We start from the raw sequence: 17,288 nt of genomic DNA on the forward strand, positions 1-17,288 counted from the left end.
TGAGAGAGAGAGAGAGAATGGGAGAGAGAGAGAGAGAGAGAGAGAGAGAGAGATGTTGGTTTCATGACTGTGTTAACAAGTAGAGCTCTATCGTTGTACAGTAATTGGTCTCTGGGGTGTGTTTCTCGACAACATTGTTGCTAATTAAGTTAGTCATTGGAAACCTAGTAAGTTGCTGTCACCAAAGAGAGTGAGAGAGAGAGAGAGAGAGACTACTGTGTGTGTGTGTGTGTGTGTGTGTGTGTGTGTGTGTGTGTGTGTGTGTGTGTGTGTGTGTGTGTGTGTGTGTGTGTGTGTGTGTGTGTGTGTGTGTGTGTGTGTGTGTGTGTGTGTGTGTGTGTGTGTGTGTGTGTGTGTGTGACAGTAAGAGAGAGAATGAGTGGCATTCCTGAGCTGACTCCCACTACAGCACACGCACGCACGCACGCACGCACGCACACACACACCTGCCCAAGGCTCCACTCCCACCACACGTACACATACCTGCCGACGGCACCCATAGACGGAGCAGTGCCACGGGGCAGGGAGGAGCTAAACACTCCCTCTCCCTCTCTCTCATTCTCTCTCTCTCTCTGTTTTACCTGCCCTCTCCATCTCTCTCCCCCACCTGCCCCTCCCTCTTTCTGTTCTACCTGCTCTGTCGCTCCCGTCCCTACCTCCCTCCCTCCCTTTTCTCGCTTTCTCTGTTTCACCTGCCGACTCTCACACCTGCCTACTTCACAAACTCTCACCCAGTCATCGGTGGAAGTCAACTGAGTCCAGGTGCGTTTCGGTCAAACACAGTCGCAGGTACAGGTACAGGTAGAGCACAGGTAGAGGAGTGACCAATCACCTTTTTGGAATTCTACTGATAAGAGGCAAGTCTGGAGGACTCCCTCTCTCTCTATCTCTCTCCTTCACGCGCAGGACAAACTCCCAGGATCAGGACTTAGCCCCTTATGGAGCACTGCTGACAGGTGTTGCCTGTTCAAGTTGCACCTAACTTCAAAACCACAGCCCCGCAGGTGAGTCCAAATTCAGAGATTGTTTGGAGAGAATTAGTGTAAGCCTTTCTAAATTTGTTGGGCTTAGAGTCCCCACACACTGGTTAAGTCCCAGTTTTGTAGTGTGCTAAAATGCCATTGCTTAATCCCTATTGATGAGAGATGTATGGGTTTATGGGATGGGATTAGTCTGTGTATGGGGAAAAAAAGCACTCATGACGTAATATTCCATGTCAATGTGAACAGGGGAACAGGGGTAACCGGTGAACCGTTCCTTTTTTTAAAAAAAAATATATATTTTGGTCTTTTTTTGACTTTATTGATGACAGGATAGTATGATAGATGGACAGGAAGCGAATGGGGAGAGAGATGGGGAGGGGTCGGCAAATGACCCGGGCCGGGAGTCGAACCCGGGTCGGCCGCATGGTAGATGAGTGTCCTACCGGTTGGCCATGGCAGGGCCACTCAGGTGCACCGTTCCTGTGTAATGTGTAGAACATTAGAACATATGTCATTTTCATTTCTGTGAACCTCCCACGGCACGCACAAAACTGTCAAACTGTGCTCTCACTAAATTCCTCATTTGTGTAATTGTTGAAAGGCGACAGAGGTGGGAAAAGAAGTGACTTAGCTCATGGAATGAAAATGAGCATGTGGTAAACCTACTTGCGCTAACAGCTGTGAGATTAATGATGGTAAAATCAGGCTTGGCCCTATTCAGACAGAGAGCACAGGCACGCGCAGATTATTTTCAATCAGAGCAGAGTAAATTTCTATGTAAAAAAGATATGACTACAATTTGCTCTTGCTTTGTGGTTGTGTTTGTTGTAATCCTCCCAGTGTAATCCTCTGCCATTTTATGTTTCCATGTGTCATACTACATTCAGTTTTGTGTGTTCTCAATTGCTGTGTGTGGGTGGGCTGACAGTCTCCAGAACAATTGCTGAGTATTCTCCTTGATCTACCTTTACGGGGGTGATCAGTGAAGGAGGGGTTCGAAAGTTGGGGTGCAGAGGGCACCTCCACAAAAGTAGTAATCCAGATGTCACACAAGTGTAGTTTATAGTTTGGGAGTGGTCAGCACACAGGGTATAATCTCCAAAAATGATTCACTTTACCTTTCAACATCAACGTTTCGATCCACTGGTGGGATCGTTGGAAGGCAATGAGAGCAATGGTCTTGGATGACTTTTATAACATGACGTAACATTAGACTTAGCCAGAGCGTCTAGGAGCACGTCACGCCACTTGTCGCCTTACAGGGGCGTGCAGATTTTCAGCCAGGTGCCCTGTAGGTCATGTGATAAAAAAACGTCCAAAAATCATAATTCTCATTGACTGAGGAAGATCCCACGAGTGAATACTGTAGAAATGTTGCCGTTTGTTAAACAATTAAGTACACTTTTTTGGAGGTTGTCCATTTAAGACAAATTGGCTGTTCTCAGAATAGCAATGACCAAGTCATAGGGCATTACTAAATTTCCTGAGTTATGTAGTAGTGTAGTAGGCCTACTATGGTACTTAACTTTTCAACGACCATCACAGCGTTCCCCTGGTGGAACGGTGTACATTATGGGTCTACACCTAGTGAGCAGCCTCCTCTATCATGGGATCAGTGAAGAGCCCACACTTCCAAAATCATATTTACAATGTGCTGTCATGTTGTGTTCACAGGGCTCATTACATAGAAGTACACACAACACCAAATCAACACCACCAACTCCCAACCCTTCAGCAGGAGATTCAAACGTCTGACTGGACTGTAAGACTAAGACTTTTGGGCTGAGTCAGAGAGAGGCAGACGGGCCGGGGGAAACTCCAAAGACCTCATCAAGCACGCCAACAAAAGCAACAAAACAAGAACATCAAACGTCCCCACCCAACAACCATCCCTGAACCATCAACATCATCCAACCACCCAGCGTCACCAACCACCAATCACCAACACAGAAACTCCTGCTTAGAGCATTTTCAAAGCTCCTTCACCCCGGCACCGTCCAACACCATCACTACTAGCCCTCCTCCGCCACCACCAACACCTACACCACCAGCACCACCACCCCTCCGCCACCATGAGCATGAACATCTCTCTGGAGAACCCGTACGGGAGCGTGACCATCCCGCGCGCCCAGCTGCGCACCGGCGACGACAACAGCACCGTGATCATCAACCCCATGGCCCTGGACGGCACCAGCTCCAACCCGTACGACGCCTACGGCGCGGAGGGCAAGAACGGAGGGCAGAACCCGCCGCCCTACGGAGGAGGGGCCGCCAACGGCACCGGGGCCGGGTCCGAGGGCGGGTACACCATCAAGGAGGACGAGGAGCAGGTGGGCCGCTGCTACGCCTGCTGCCGCCGCTGCCGACGGAAGTGAAGTGGACAGACACAGGCTTGATAGTAGAAGAAAATCCTGAACCTGAAACTTTTCAAAACGTTTGAGAGAGGAATAACTAATGAATAATTATTCTCGATGAAACAGAAAGGATTTTTGTTTTCAGATTTTTTTAGGCAATATCAATACATTTACTTTACACCGAGAATAAAACCATGTAGAAGAAATGGAGATATCAAAACCAGAAAGGTTTTTTTGTCATCCCACCTCCCCTCCACCCCCCCTTATAAATCTCACACTGGATGGATGGATAGCCAACCTATTGTACAGAAGGGCCCTGAGGATGCTGAGACCTGAGGATGCTGGTTAAAGCCTGCACCTCCAAGCAGGCCTGCTGACAACTTTGGTTGGGTCGAGGACGAAGTCATCCCTATACTGTACATACAATGGAATGATATACCAATTCTGCCCCAATTAGCTCCCAGTTGCAGCTTCCCTGCATCCAAACTTCTTTGTTTTCTTTAATCGTAACGTCTCGGATCAATGGGCTATGAAGAAGGATCCATTGAGGCGAAATGTCGAGTGAGGGTGACCTTTGGAGGACCCGAGAGAGAGAGAGAGAGAGAGAGGCTTGGACAGAGGCACTATTCTGGCGAAATTTGAAAGTCTTCAAAATAGTAACCCACCTTACCAAGGCCAGGTGCAGACCAAAAGCACATATCCCACTCCCACTCGCTCTCTTATTCATTCTCTCTCTCTCTCTCTCTCTCTCTCTCTCTCTCTCTCTCTCTCTCTCTCTCTCTCTCTCTCTCTCTCTCTCTCTCTCCCCCCCCACCTCTCTCTCTCTGGATGACAAAGCCTAATGCCAAAGGCCTGAAGCCTGCATTGACACTGTAGCAAAAAAAACCTGCATTTGTTACGTTGAGTACGGCTGAATACTGTGCCCCAGCATCATGTTTTGTTCTGTTGACTTGTATTCCAAGCCAAGTCCTTGTTGTCCAAGAGTACAATGCATTTTTTTTACAGTATGATAGTATCATACTTGGCAAGGGTGTTGTGTTACGCTTGATTGAAGGACCTAAAAGGACCTTTTGTGCCTATACTCAAGCGAAGAACCTTGCCATTTTTACCATGTTGTGAGTGTTAATTTATTAGTGTGTGAATAGGGAACTGCAGTACTTTCCGATGACACAAGCCTGTCAAGGTCTGTCTTCCATTGAGGCCATAAACACAAATCCTGTTGACATTGGGGCCATATTATTCTCTGGAAAACCATGACTTATGAATGAATGAATGTATGAATGAATGAATGAATGAATGAATGAATGAAACAGTGAACTGAAAAGATGTATGGAGAATCGGGATGACTGGAAGCAACGATGGAAGGCTCGTCTGAGGACGACCTAGAGAGATGAATGAATGAATGAATGATTGAATGAATGACGGTATCTGTTTTTTTTTCATGCACAAGCGCTTTTGACTGCCTTTTAAGGTTAGAGGTGAAGAATGAAGGAATTTTTAAAGCCTGGTGGTTTCTGGGTGTATCTTGATGGATGGGAGGGAGCTTGTCTCGTACCCCCCTCCCCCTCCCACTCCCCCCACTCTCCCCAACTCCCTCTGTCACCTCTGGACCACACCTCTCTGTCAGCCATTGAAACCAAGCAATCCACATGTCACATACGTACGTACATACATCCGCCCTGAGACCAGAGATCGTCTGCGGGCCGCTGCATTCCCTTGTCCTTAAAAGGATGACGACAAGCTCTCCTGAGAGGGCACACAGACACGACTGACTATCTGGCTGCTGCTGTCAGTGAAGACTCTCATCCATCATTCACACAGCACAGGATGTGATTGGGAACAGAGTGAAATTCGTTAGCAGCTTGCCTGCCTTAGGGGCTCGATGATATTTCAATTCAAGATCAAAGATTGCCTTTTTTTCTGAAGAGGAACAATGGCGTGAGGATCTTCAAGTTTCTCACAGTTTGGCTTCGATGACTACTAGGCTGTAACTGCCATATGGACTGTGTTGACTCTGGTACCCCCAATAGAATCTGAACTACGTAACACCAAGACAAACTCCAGTTGTGTCATGTTGTATCGCAAAGTCAAAAGGCCTCCATTGCTGCATATGACTTAGTCATATCACTCTTTACGTAAAAGACTCTGACTAGCTTTCTGCTATCACACCTTGGTCAGCGAGCCAAACCTACCTGTGTCTGACACACCTGGAGTTCCACTTTGACTGGGGCATTCATGATTGTATTTGGACATGAGTATATAACATTAGAGCGCAATGTAATTACAATGTTGTTCACATGTTGATATAATAAATTGAATAGCTTTGACACAATACAATCCCAAGTAGAGACTGTAGTTAGTGCTATTCTACAGTGCATGCTTAAAGCTGAATACTATAATTATCTTCTGAAACCGATTGTTCCATTCATTGCTATGGATTTCTTAAGAGTACTGCTCACGTATGACTCTGTGTGTGCATGTGTGTGCAATGTGGGTGCGTGCGTGCGTGTGTGTGCAAGCGTGTTTCTGTGTGTGTGTGTGTGTGTGTGTGTGTGTGTGTGTGTGTGTGTGTGTGTGTGTGTGTGTGTGTGTGTGTGTGTGTGTGTGTGTGTGTGTGGTGTGTCTGTGAGTGTGTGTTGTGTGTGTGTGTCTGTGTGTGTGTGTCTGTGTGTGTGTGTGTGTGTGTGTGTGTGCGTGCGTGCGTGCGTGCGTGCGTGTGTGTGTGCATGCGTTTCTGCCTGTGTGTGGTGTGTGTCTCTCCACCTGTGTGAGGCCAGAGACTGCAGTCAGTCAGTCAGTCAGTCAAGTCAGGCACATGGGTGGCAAAACCGGTTTAAAAAAAGACAAACTGCAGTGCTGCGTTGACATTCTTCATCTCGTCTGGTGAGTCTGGACGCAGAGCAGAAAGGGGTTGAGTTTCACTCATGTTTTATTGTGGCCTGTGGACAGTTTCCTTGTTTTTAGGAATCAAATCTCCACTTAAGTCATTCAGGTCCACAAGGGCATGAACCGTGTGCTGGCTTGGTCAATCATGTCACGGAACACTTGGTGGTGAATTTACAGCATATCTACGTTTTTTTTTGGTGTGTGTGTGTGAGAGAAAGAGAGAGAGAGAGAGAGAGAGAGAGAGAGAGAGAGAGAGAGAGAGAGAGAGAGAGAGAGAGAGAGAGAGAGAGAGAGAGCGAAAGAGAGAGACAGACAGACAGACAGACAGACAGACAGACAGACAGACAGACAGACAGACAGACAGACAGACAGACAGACAGACAGACAGACAGACAGACAGACAGGGGGTAAGAGAGAGAGATCTACTGATATGGGCACAGTTTTCCCACGGCTAGCCAGCTAATATGTAGGCTATATTTCTCAATACGTATTTATACCATTATACTTATTTACACTCTGAAGACACTTGTTTGCAACGTGTCAGCCCATCATATTAAAGTCCTTTAATGAAGCAGTGCGCCTTTGGAATCCTTGGCAAGGTAAACAGCAGCCATAACTGAAGTTAAGTTTGACCATATTTCTAAGTGACATATTTTGTTGACTCTGAATGTACAATAGATGTAAGGGTGTGTGCACAGCATGTGTCTGTGTGTCACATACAGATATAGGCCTACATAATTATCTAAAAAGGCACAAATAATCTAACAGTTAGTCAGCATCAGCCGATCAGCCCAAATATATATTTTGACTCATGGCCACTTGAAGTAGAATACTAGCCTGACGACGCCATCCTATGTACTCCACCCAAAGATTTTGGCTCCACACCTAGTCTGGCGAAACCCTCCTAGCTCGGTTCGCTCACTGTTTGGCCAATCAGCAATTAGTTGAGCGTGGTGACGCAGACTCACCCGCGAAGTCCATTACTGATTGGTTAAGGTAACTATTCACACTTTTGTTTTGTTATTTGTATGCTTTTGCGACACTACAGTATATCACGAAAGTGAATACACCCCTCACAGTTTTGCAGATTTTTGAGTATATCTTTTCATAGGAAAGCATTACAGAAATGTAACTTTGACACAATGATTAGTGACCTTTTAACAACATATTTAACCGCTTAAATTTCTTGTTCACTCAGAAAAAAACAAAATACAGCCATTAATGTTTGAACATGTACTCACAAAAGTGAGTACACCCCAGATTAAAATCCGGTAGAGAAGGGGCTATGTTGGCTCGAATCGTCTCGAAATGAAACGAAATGAAAAGGGATGACAAGGGAGGTCATCAGTGTGGGTTTCAACATTTCTTTGCATTGAACTTTTACATTTTGAGTCTGCATCTGGCTTAAATAGATTGGTGTGAGATTTGAATGCAATCCTATGGAGAATATCATGATCTGCTTCAGTAGTCACAGTGCATGTTGACATGCATGTTTCTTTTAGGTGTATTTCAGATTGCCAATGTTGACAGCATTCATGCATCCCCAAACCATGTCAGTCCCACTACCATGCTTGGCTTATGAGAGGATACACCTTTTTTGTACAACTCACTTGTTTACCACCACACATGCTTGACACCATCTAAAGCAAATTTGTTTATCTTGGTCTCTTCAGATCACACAACATGGTTCCAGTGATCCATATCCTTGGTCTGTTCATCTCTCTTGAGACCAAGATAAACAAATTTGCTTTAGATGGTGTCAAGCATGTGTGGTGGTAAACAAGTGAGTTGTACAAAAATGGTGTATCCTCTCATAAGCCAAGCATGGTAGTGGGACTGACATGGGTTGGGGATGCATGAATGCTGTCAACATTGGCAATCTGAAATACACCTAAAAGAAACATACATGTCAACATGCACTGTGACTACTGAAGCAGATCATGATATTCTCCATAGGATTGCATTCAAATCTCACACCAATCCATTTAAGCCAAATGCAGACTCAAAATGTAAAAGTTCAATGCAAAGAAAGGTTGAAACGCACACTGATGACCTCCCTTGTCATCCCTTTTCATTTCGTTTCATTTCGAGACGATTCGAGCCAACATAGCCCCTTCTCTACCGGATTTTAATCTGGGGTGTACTCACTTTTGTGAGTACATGTTCAAACATTAATGGCTGTATTTTGTTTTTTTCTGAGTGAACAAGAAATTTAAGCGGTTAAATATGTTGTTAAAAGGTCACTAATCATTATGTCAAAGTTACATTTCTGTAATGCTTTCCTATGAAAAGATATACTCAAACATCTGCAAAACTGTGAGGGGTGTATTCACTTTCGTGATATACTGTATATTGTAACAATCATGCTAATAAAGCACAATAAGGGGTTACATTTGAATTCGGAACTCCGCTGAATTTAAATGGCAGAGTAAGGTTAGACCATCTCCCACCCTCCATGGAGACGGAGTCCTCTTAGCTTTCCCCAGACTGTTTGATGGAGTCAACAGTCGGCTTTCGCCCAGGCTAGTAGAATGCCTCCATACTGTGTTCTTTTATTGGGTGTGTCTCTATCTACCTGACAATGAAATGTCACCGTCATTACTGTCCTGTGACTGAACACACAAACAGCAAAACAAGAGCACACAATAAATGTGACTGAACTTGATTTGACTTGTTGAATCGTAGTCTTGAAATAGTTTCAACAAAAGTAAATCACCTGTGATGAACCCAAGCTCACCTCTGGTGCTATACGCAGCTTTTGGATCCAGCATGTTCAACTGCAGCCTGAAATAGTTCAACAAAAGCAATTCACCCGTAACAAACCCAAATGTACCTGGTGCTATGGCTTTTGGATTGCGTGATAGAAACTGTTCACCTGAAAATGCCTAGGGGGCATTAGGGAGCCCTCGGGGGTGTTATGGAGCCCTCGGGGGTGGGGGGCGTTAAGAAGAAGACAGCTGAGGGGGGGGGGCGCTCAGTTGCAAATGGGGTGGGGGGGGGGGGGTATTTTCTTAATATAAGGGGTCATTGGCAGGCTTGTGATGAGGTAGAGGGGGCATTTTGTTAAAAAAAAAGGTTGAGAACCACTGAGGTTAATAGTTATAGGCCCTATCCTACCCTATATCCTCTCCTCTCCACTGAGGTTAATCGTTATATGCCCTATCCTATCCTATATCCTCTCCTCTCCTGACCCTCATGACATGGCAACTCTTTCTCTTCCCTCTCTTTTATCCAAACGAATAGCCTGGCATTCCCAAATACACAGAGTAAACAGTCCTCCTTTGTCCTGATGCCCCATTGCCAGTGCTGTCCTCCTAATGGATAATGTAATTGCTACTTTGTGGTGTGTGTGTCGGTGTCTTTTGGTCTTTTGTCCGTGCCGCTTGATGTGGCTCTCCGGGTCTCGGTGCTCAGGCGAGCTGAAGTGATTTTGGAGGGAAGGGGTTAGTTGCCATGGGAACCGGTTGGCCACACAAGAGCCCTCTCCAGGACGCATAGAGGTTAAAGCACACCATTGGAGCAGGAGAGAGGTTTTTTGATATGGTAGATCTCTCTCTCTCTCTCTCTCTCTCTCTCTCTCTCTCTCTCTCTCTCTCTCTCTCTCTCTCTCTCTCTCTCTCTCTCTCTCTCTCTCTCGTTGTATGTGAAGGGAGGCAGGCATTTCTAAACACCCACATGCTTTGTTGACAGAGTAAACATTACGTCATGGGGGGAAAAATAGCCGTGGCACAAAAGAGTCTTTCAGGTATTTCACCTCACCTAATGACCCGCCTATGGGCTAACATTGCCATGAGACACTGACACAAATAAATAAAAACACTACTGCATTAGTATTATTTGTCAAGAGTTTGCCGGAACAAGCTGATAGCAGTGTGAGTGTGTGTGTGTTTAATCTGTAGGCACTTTCCCGTAGCGTAGTGTTGTCTAAGCACTCTCAGTCTCAGCCTCTATCTCACGCCCAGGTTTGGGAAAGGCCTCTTAAGAGACCTGGCTCTCGATGAGGACGTCACACAGTGCTGCCATTAACTGCAGAACAATCATGCAGACGGACGACATTCCTGACTGTTTAAACCAGGGGTGTCAAACATACGGCCCGCGGGCCGCATCCGGCCCGCGGGAGGGTTCCATCCGGCCCGGATGTTAAAAAAAAAAAAAAAAAAAATATTTTATTTTTATTTTTTTTTTTTTTTTTTAAAGTTTTTTTTATTTTATTTTTATGAAATAACCGAAATGCGCAATTACGGCCGTCGGGGCAAAATCGAAACCTGCATGACATTAACCCAATGGTCCCTCTGTTACACTGTATATATGTAGTAAAGTGCACATCACACTTCTAATATAAATAGTGAATTTGTACTGTAACAGGCATTTCATAAAGCTCATATATTATAGACCTCATATATAGAGATAAAATGTTAATACTTCTTATTCGTATTGTATTGGTATTGGTTGTAATTAAATAATAAATATAATAGGATTTGTATTGGTTCCTATTAAGCTCAAACTGGAAACGGGATGTTAGAATGCGTGAAAATGCAGGAAATTACATATAAGAAATACAAAATTTTCCTGGGGGTACACCCCCAGACCCCCTGCCAAAATGAACTGTCCCATATTTAATTAATTGACGGTTGCCAATGAATGAATGAAGTCAAGGAAATTTTGCATAGGATTATCAGTATTGCATTGCTTTCTACATATTCAACACACTTAAAACGTGATAGTACTGAACACTAATCCACTGCTTTACGTTTTTTTTTTTTTTTTTGCGATGATGTTAGTAATGCGGCCCGCTTGAGGTCCACATGGGTTGTATGCGGCCCCCGGACCAAAATGAGTTTGACACCCCTGGTTTAAACACTCAGAGAGAGAGAGAGAGAGAGAGAGAGAGAGAGAGAGAGAGAGAGAGAGAGAGAGAGAGAGAGAGAGAGAGAGAGAGAGAGAGAGAGAGAGAATGGGGGTGCATGGGAAAAGGCACTCCTTCATAATGCTGTTATTGTTGTGATTATGTGAACAACAACACTTGAATACATTTTCCACATGCCTGTAATTCCTAACATGATCAGAGCCATGCCATAGGTGGGGCATATAATATACAATAGCTATACTGTAATAATATATGGATAATAATATAATACAGAGTGGAGGAGATTACATACGTTGAATATATTATGCAAAATTCATAACATGTAGGTAAATACTGTATGTACTTTGCAACAGGCCATGATGTAGAATAAGTACTAAACTTTTTATTAGCTTTTGCTGCTACTAAGTATTGTACCCAAAAACACAATTCCGTTGCCTTTTTGACAATGACAATAAACTCTTGATTGATTGAAATACTGTATGTACTTTGAAACAGGCCATGATGTAGAATAATAACATATGGTAGTAGTAATATACAGTACCATAGTAATACAATATAGAGGGATACAGTATATCAGAGTATATAAAAGTCACAATATATGAGTGATACACAATAGAGGCAGGAGTAGTAATTATTGGGGTCCAACAAGTTCCAGAGAAGAATGGATCAGTTCTGGAATTTGCACTTTTGGAAAAATGATCAAGAATTCCCTATAAACACGCTCCACTTGTCGACAGCCCTCCACGAAGAGTTGAGACTGTAATAGCAGCAAAAGGTGGACCGGACCAACATCATATTGAACCCTATGGATTCCGAATGGGATGGCACCAGTGGTGTAGTCGGGATTTTTAAAGTGGGGGTACGCGATTTGTATTACAATTACTAAGGCAACTTATCATGTCAACCCCCTTTTTGTATTCAAACACGGACGGACAGAATTTTTCTTTTTAAAATCTCACCTCAGGAGAAGTGGGTGGACTGAGTACCCCCGCATATCACGGCCACTACACCCCTGGATGGCTCTTAGGTTCATGTATGAGTCAAGGCTGGATATCGAATACTTTTGGCAATATAGCGTAGCTGTGAGCGGCTGCATTGTCAACTTGTCACAGCATGCAGTTGAATGCACTTTTGCTGCCCTCAACGGACATACTGCACTACATTTGAGACCATCAGTCGAATTCGCAGAAGTGACAATTACACTTCCAACCTGTAGGAAAGGGGTGGGGTGACCCTCGAGGGCCATTTATGATTTACAGTTTTATCCGGCCCTCGATACAATTTTAATGGCATGCAGCTTCAAAGGAAATATGCCATGTTTTGTAAAGGAATCTTAAAATTACATTAGCAATACAATTAAGTTATATTTCAGGGAACCTAGAGAGGGTGGGGTCTGTTTTAATTTAAATGTGGCTGCCTTCAATAAAGACCTAAAGTGCAGGAGAAAATTCTGGTTTGTGTTCATAGTGCGGCCCTTGGATGACTTTTACGGCACTTGGAGGAATTTGAATTGGCATCTTGAATGAAAAAGGTTCCCAACCCGTGCTGTAGGACAATCTAGAGTATAAATTAAAACTTAAAGATAAAATTCAAGCACAGTCTCTATCTGAGGAAAAGTATAAACTGAAACTAAGACTCCATGAAATGACACGACAGTCTTATTTACCACGTAGTAACGTGTGTTAAGCTTTTGTTCACCCAGATAACTATGCAAAACAGCCCTCCGTAGCATGCTGGTGAGGATGCATTGCATAGCACTAGCCTGGGCTGGGACTGCGGTAGCATACTACCCATTACGTGGCACAAAGTGATGCTGCGCAAAGTTTCACGTCTCAGTCACTCAGGCCAGGCGGCTATCTGGAACAATTCAATTTCCCAGGATTCGTAACCAATTCATTTAGAGTATTTCCAATGTCTCAGTGGGCAATGATGCACTAATACCAGTGACAGATGAGTGAAAGACTGATTGTAGCTCCTACCAGTGGCATACGGAGGCATTTCATGAACATGAGGTAGGAGAATAAGCTAGAGAGCTAACCATTAGAGAGAAAGAGAGAGAGAGAGAGAGAGAGAGAGAGAGAGAGAAAGAGAGAGAGAGAGAGAGAGAGAGAGTAGAGTACAGTAGTGTATCATGTATTAATCCCAAGGGAAATTAAGGTGTCCAGTACAGAACACACAAGACATTACATAGGCTATATGATATTACATATATTAACCATAACACTAAGACTAACACACGCATGCATGCATGCACGCACGCAGACACACACACACACACACACACACACACACACACACACACACACACACACACACACACACACACACACACACACACACACACACACACACACACACACACACACACACACACACACACACACACACACACACACATACACACACACACACACACAAACACACACACACACACACAGCCAAACAGTCAAAGCTGAAAAAGTGTGAAACCGTCCAAAAGGTGTCCAGGAGTGTCAAAGGTCACTGTGAATGGTCCAGAGGGGACTGGAGGAGGTGGCCTGCACACTTTGAATCTTTGTTTGCAGGTGCAGCTATCTCAATGGAAGTCACTTGAAAATGATAGAAGAAGTGCAACACTGCTTCAAATACAGTCAAGGTTTTAATGTGAAAGCTGACGTTTCGGTCAGTCAGACCTTCATCAGAGTCGCTCGAAACGTCAGCTTTCACTTTAAAACCTTGACCGTAATTGTAGCAGTGTTGCGCTTCTTCTATAATCTTCAAATGGTCAAGAGGGGGAAAACAAAAGATTATATTTATATATTGGACCTGTACCCAAAGGCAACAACTACTTCCCTGATATGACAAACGTTCAGCCGAAACGTTGTCACATTAAAAACTTGCTTAAACAACTCAAGAGTGTGCAGCACTTCTCTCCTCCTGCAAGTGTTTAACTGGTTGCCAGCACCTCTTTTTCTGGTGTGTGTTCTGCACCTCCAGTCAGCCACTGCACCATCCCTGTACATCCCCTGAGAAAAGACATATTATCTATGGAAAAAAACTGCTGATTTTTCCCTTTCTGGTACAGAGTCCCCTGAATCAGAGTGGGAGCCAGTTCTATTCGACTTATGTAATGTTACATAAAATCCCTCCCTATTTTTAGGCCTGCGATAGCGGCTGCGGATGCACCAGCACGCTGCTCTGTTCTCCCTCAGCCGTGGGCTGAAGGACAGAGAGGCACAGAGGAGAGGAGAGGAGAGGAGAGGAGAGGAGAGGAGAGGAGAGGAGAGGAGAGGAGAGGAGAGGAGAGGAGAGGAGCATGCAACAACAGAACACAGCACAGTGCAGCACAGCACAGCACAGCACAACACACGCAGCACAGTAAAACAAAGCAAAGTGCATCACAGCACAGCACAGCACAGCACAGGACAGCACAGAGCAGAGAACGCATCCCATTGCTGGTCATTTATATCACTTATGACTTTATATCATTTCTGACTAATGTTTATTTCCAGTACATATCAGATCCCACAATGTCCTCAAGGACTGCTTCAGCCCCGTCAGCATAAAAAAAGGGGCCTGCGGCCTACTTAGCCAACTCTTAGACAGCCAGTACCATAAACTAGCGTACCCCCTCAGCCAAGAAGCATGAGGCAGCATATTCCAGTCGTCTCTGTCTGTGTCCAGTGCTGCATGAAATGAAACGGAGGTGGCTGAACCTGAACATACTGTAGCCACTGTCCCCCCTGGTAGGGCTGGGCGATAGGACGATACATATCGTTATCATGATAGAAAAGTGTCTACAGTGGCCCTGCCGAGGCCAACCGGTAGGGCACTCGTCTGCCATGTGGCCGACCCGGATTCGACTCCCGGCCCGGGTCATTTGCCGACCCCTCCCCATCTCTCTACCCATTCACTTCCTGTCCACCTCTCACACTGTCCTATCATCAATAAAGTCTTAAAAGACCATTACATTACATTACATTACATTGCATTTGGCAGACGCTTTATAACCAAAGCGACTTTCAAAAGAGGACATAATCAAGCCAACATCACAAGCAAATACAAAGTGCACAGGAGATATACAGAACAACAAGTGCAGTTGCAAAGAGGGTTAGGTTTTTTTTGTTTTTGTTTTTTTTTTAAATCATAAAGAGTAAATAACGAGTACACACACACACACAAGCACACACACACACAAACTAAACTAAACTAAACATCATGTCAGGAGTCTGCCCTGGGGCAAGGCCAGTTCAAGCATTAGTCTAGTAGATTCTCTCGAAAGAGGAATGTCTTTAGTTGTTTCTTGAAGGCTGCAAGAGATGTGCTTAGTCTTGCTGCCTCTGGGAGACTGTTCCACCACTTGGGTACCACAACGGAGAACAATCTTGACTGGGAGTACCTAGAGCGACTGGATGGCAGAGCCAGGCGGCTTGTGCTGGATGAGCGCAGTTCTCTTCCAGTAACATAAGGCGTTAGTAGGTCCTTCAGATAAGCTGGGGCCGTTCCTGTGATGGTTTTGTAGGCAAGGGTCAATGCCTTGTGCTTGATCCGACCAAATACATATCTTAAAAAAAGGAAAAGTGTTTACAGCGCCCTTTCTCCTCCATTGTGATAAACTGCTTTTATCCATTATTACAGCTAATATAAAAAAGTGGTATATCATGAGATATCTCATTACCGTGATATAAAGTAATCCATATCGCGATATATGTTTTTTTTCATATTGCCAAGCATTCCCCCAGGTCCTCACCTCCAGGTAGCCTATGTTGTGTAGCTGGGGTGGAGGTAGGGCAGGGGTAAGGAGCTATGATAGCTACCAATACTCTCATACAACAGGCCCATCTCCCTGCACATTCCTGAAACTATCAAGATAGAGCCTATGGGGTTTTCCTGTCATTTCTGACCCCAACAGCCATTTCTTTTGCCACTACCACAAAATATCTTCCACATTTGGCTATTCACATGCTGACAAGTACATTTAGGCCTATTGGTATAATATACGTCCTATATATTTACGTAAGCTCTACATTTCACATTACAATGTGGTTGTTGCCATTCTGTTGACAACAAACTGATGAGGGGGCTGTGTCTTGAGGGATTTAAAGGGACAGGTAAGCCATGTGGGTGCATAAACACATCTAAACGTGCATGTAATTAACTACAAACAGAACATGGTTGGTCAGTAGTGAAGCGCAGGTGTCGCAAAGCAGCCCACAGCAGGGGTCAGTTGGATTGTTTTTTTTTTTTGAGGAAAAAAACCTGGAGAGCTCACAGGTGGCTGTAAACTCTAAAGTGTTTTAGAGTTGGTTGGGTGCTCTTACATATCGGGGATCAGTTCAAGAGAGAGAAGACTACAGTCGATATACAGCATGTCTATATAATAAATAGGCCTACAATATGTCTTTGTGTAGTATGTATTCTGGGTGGCAAGAGGTGCTGTGGGCCAAAGGCTGGGGAAGGAGATTGTAATATACATTAAATATACAGCATACTGTATATAGTTACAGTCTGTCTACATACTGTAGATACAGTAGCTATATATTCTCGGTGGGTGGTAAGGTAAGGGGTCGTTGCCGCAGGCAAAAGTCAGGGGACAAAGGCAGTCATATACAGTATTTCTATATGGTATACAATAACATAGCATGAATTCTCTGTGGGTGGTAAGGGGTAGCAGCATGCGCCGTCGAGGCCTAAAGGCAGGGGAGAGAAGAAGACACAGTTTACTTAAGGCTTAGTAGCTGGGCGTGGTGGACCTCTGTCCTGTGTAGCATCACCACAGATAACAACGCTCAACACAGCTCTATCAGTGTGTCCACTGAAACTGAGACTCGCTCTGCATTGTTCATAACAGGTTTTGCCCAACAATGGGGCTTAATCTTCCCGATAATAGAGCACCTCTCTAAAAGGCAGACTCTTCAGAGGCTTTTTCCTGCTTCTGGCAAACCGTACTTAGAATGCATTCAAAGGCCTGTCTCGAGCACAATGCCACTGTTTTGTGTGAGAGCGTAACATTAGATGCCTGGCCTAGAGCTGGCAATATCCTGCCTTTGAAATGAATTTCGTATCATAGCTCTGTTGAACTGTGACGGTGGGTCTCGTTACTGTGGGCCCACCTGCCACCATGTGGTTGCTCAGGTGTACTGCAGCAGCAATGATGTACAACTACTGTACTGACACACCACAGCCAAAGAATTGTCCAATGAATAAGGGGCCGTGTGA

General features: G+C 44.6%; 1 protein-coding gene across 1 annotated transcript; it reads left to right on the top strand.

Moving 5' to 3' along the window:
• The first annotated feature begins 711 nt into the window (after window positions 1-711).
• On the top strand, window positions 712-5,804 carry si:ch211-202f5.3 (uncharacterized). Its single transcript, XM_063211273.1, has 2 exons — window positions 712-1,004; window positions 2,658-5,804. Exon 2 carries the CDS (start codon window positions 3,056-3,058, stop codon window positions 3,356-3,358), a length of 303 nt encoding a protein of 100 aa, XP_063067343.1. The 5' UTR covers window positions 712-1,004; window positions 2,658-3,055; the 3' UTR covers window positions 3,359-5,804.
• The last annotated feature ends 11,484 nt before the right edge of the window (window positions 5,805-17,288 follow it).

This window comes from Engraulis encrasicolus, chromosome 11 (assembly GCF_034702125.1).
Source record: "Engraulis encrasicolus isolate BLACKSEA-1 chromosome 11, IST_EnEncr_1.0, whole genome shotgun sequence".
Classification (NCBI taxonomy): Eukaryota; Metazoa; Chordata; class Actinopteri; order Clupeiformes; family Engraulidae; genus Engraulis; species Engraulis encrasicolus.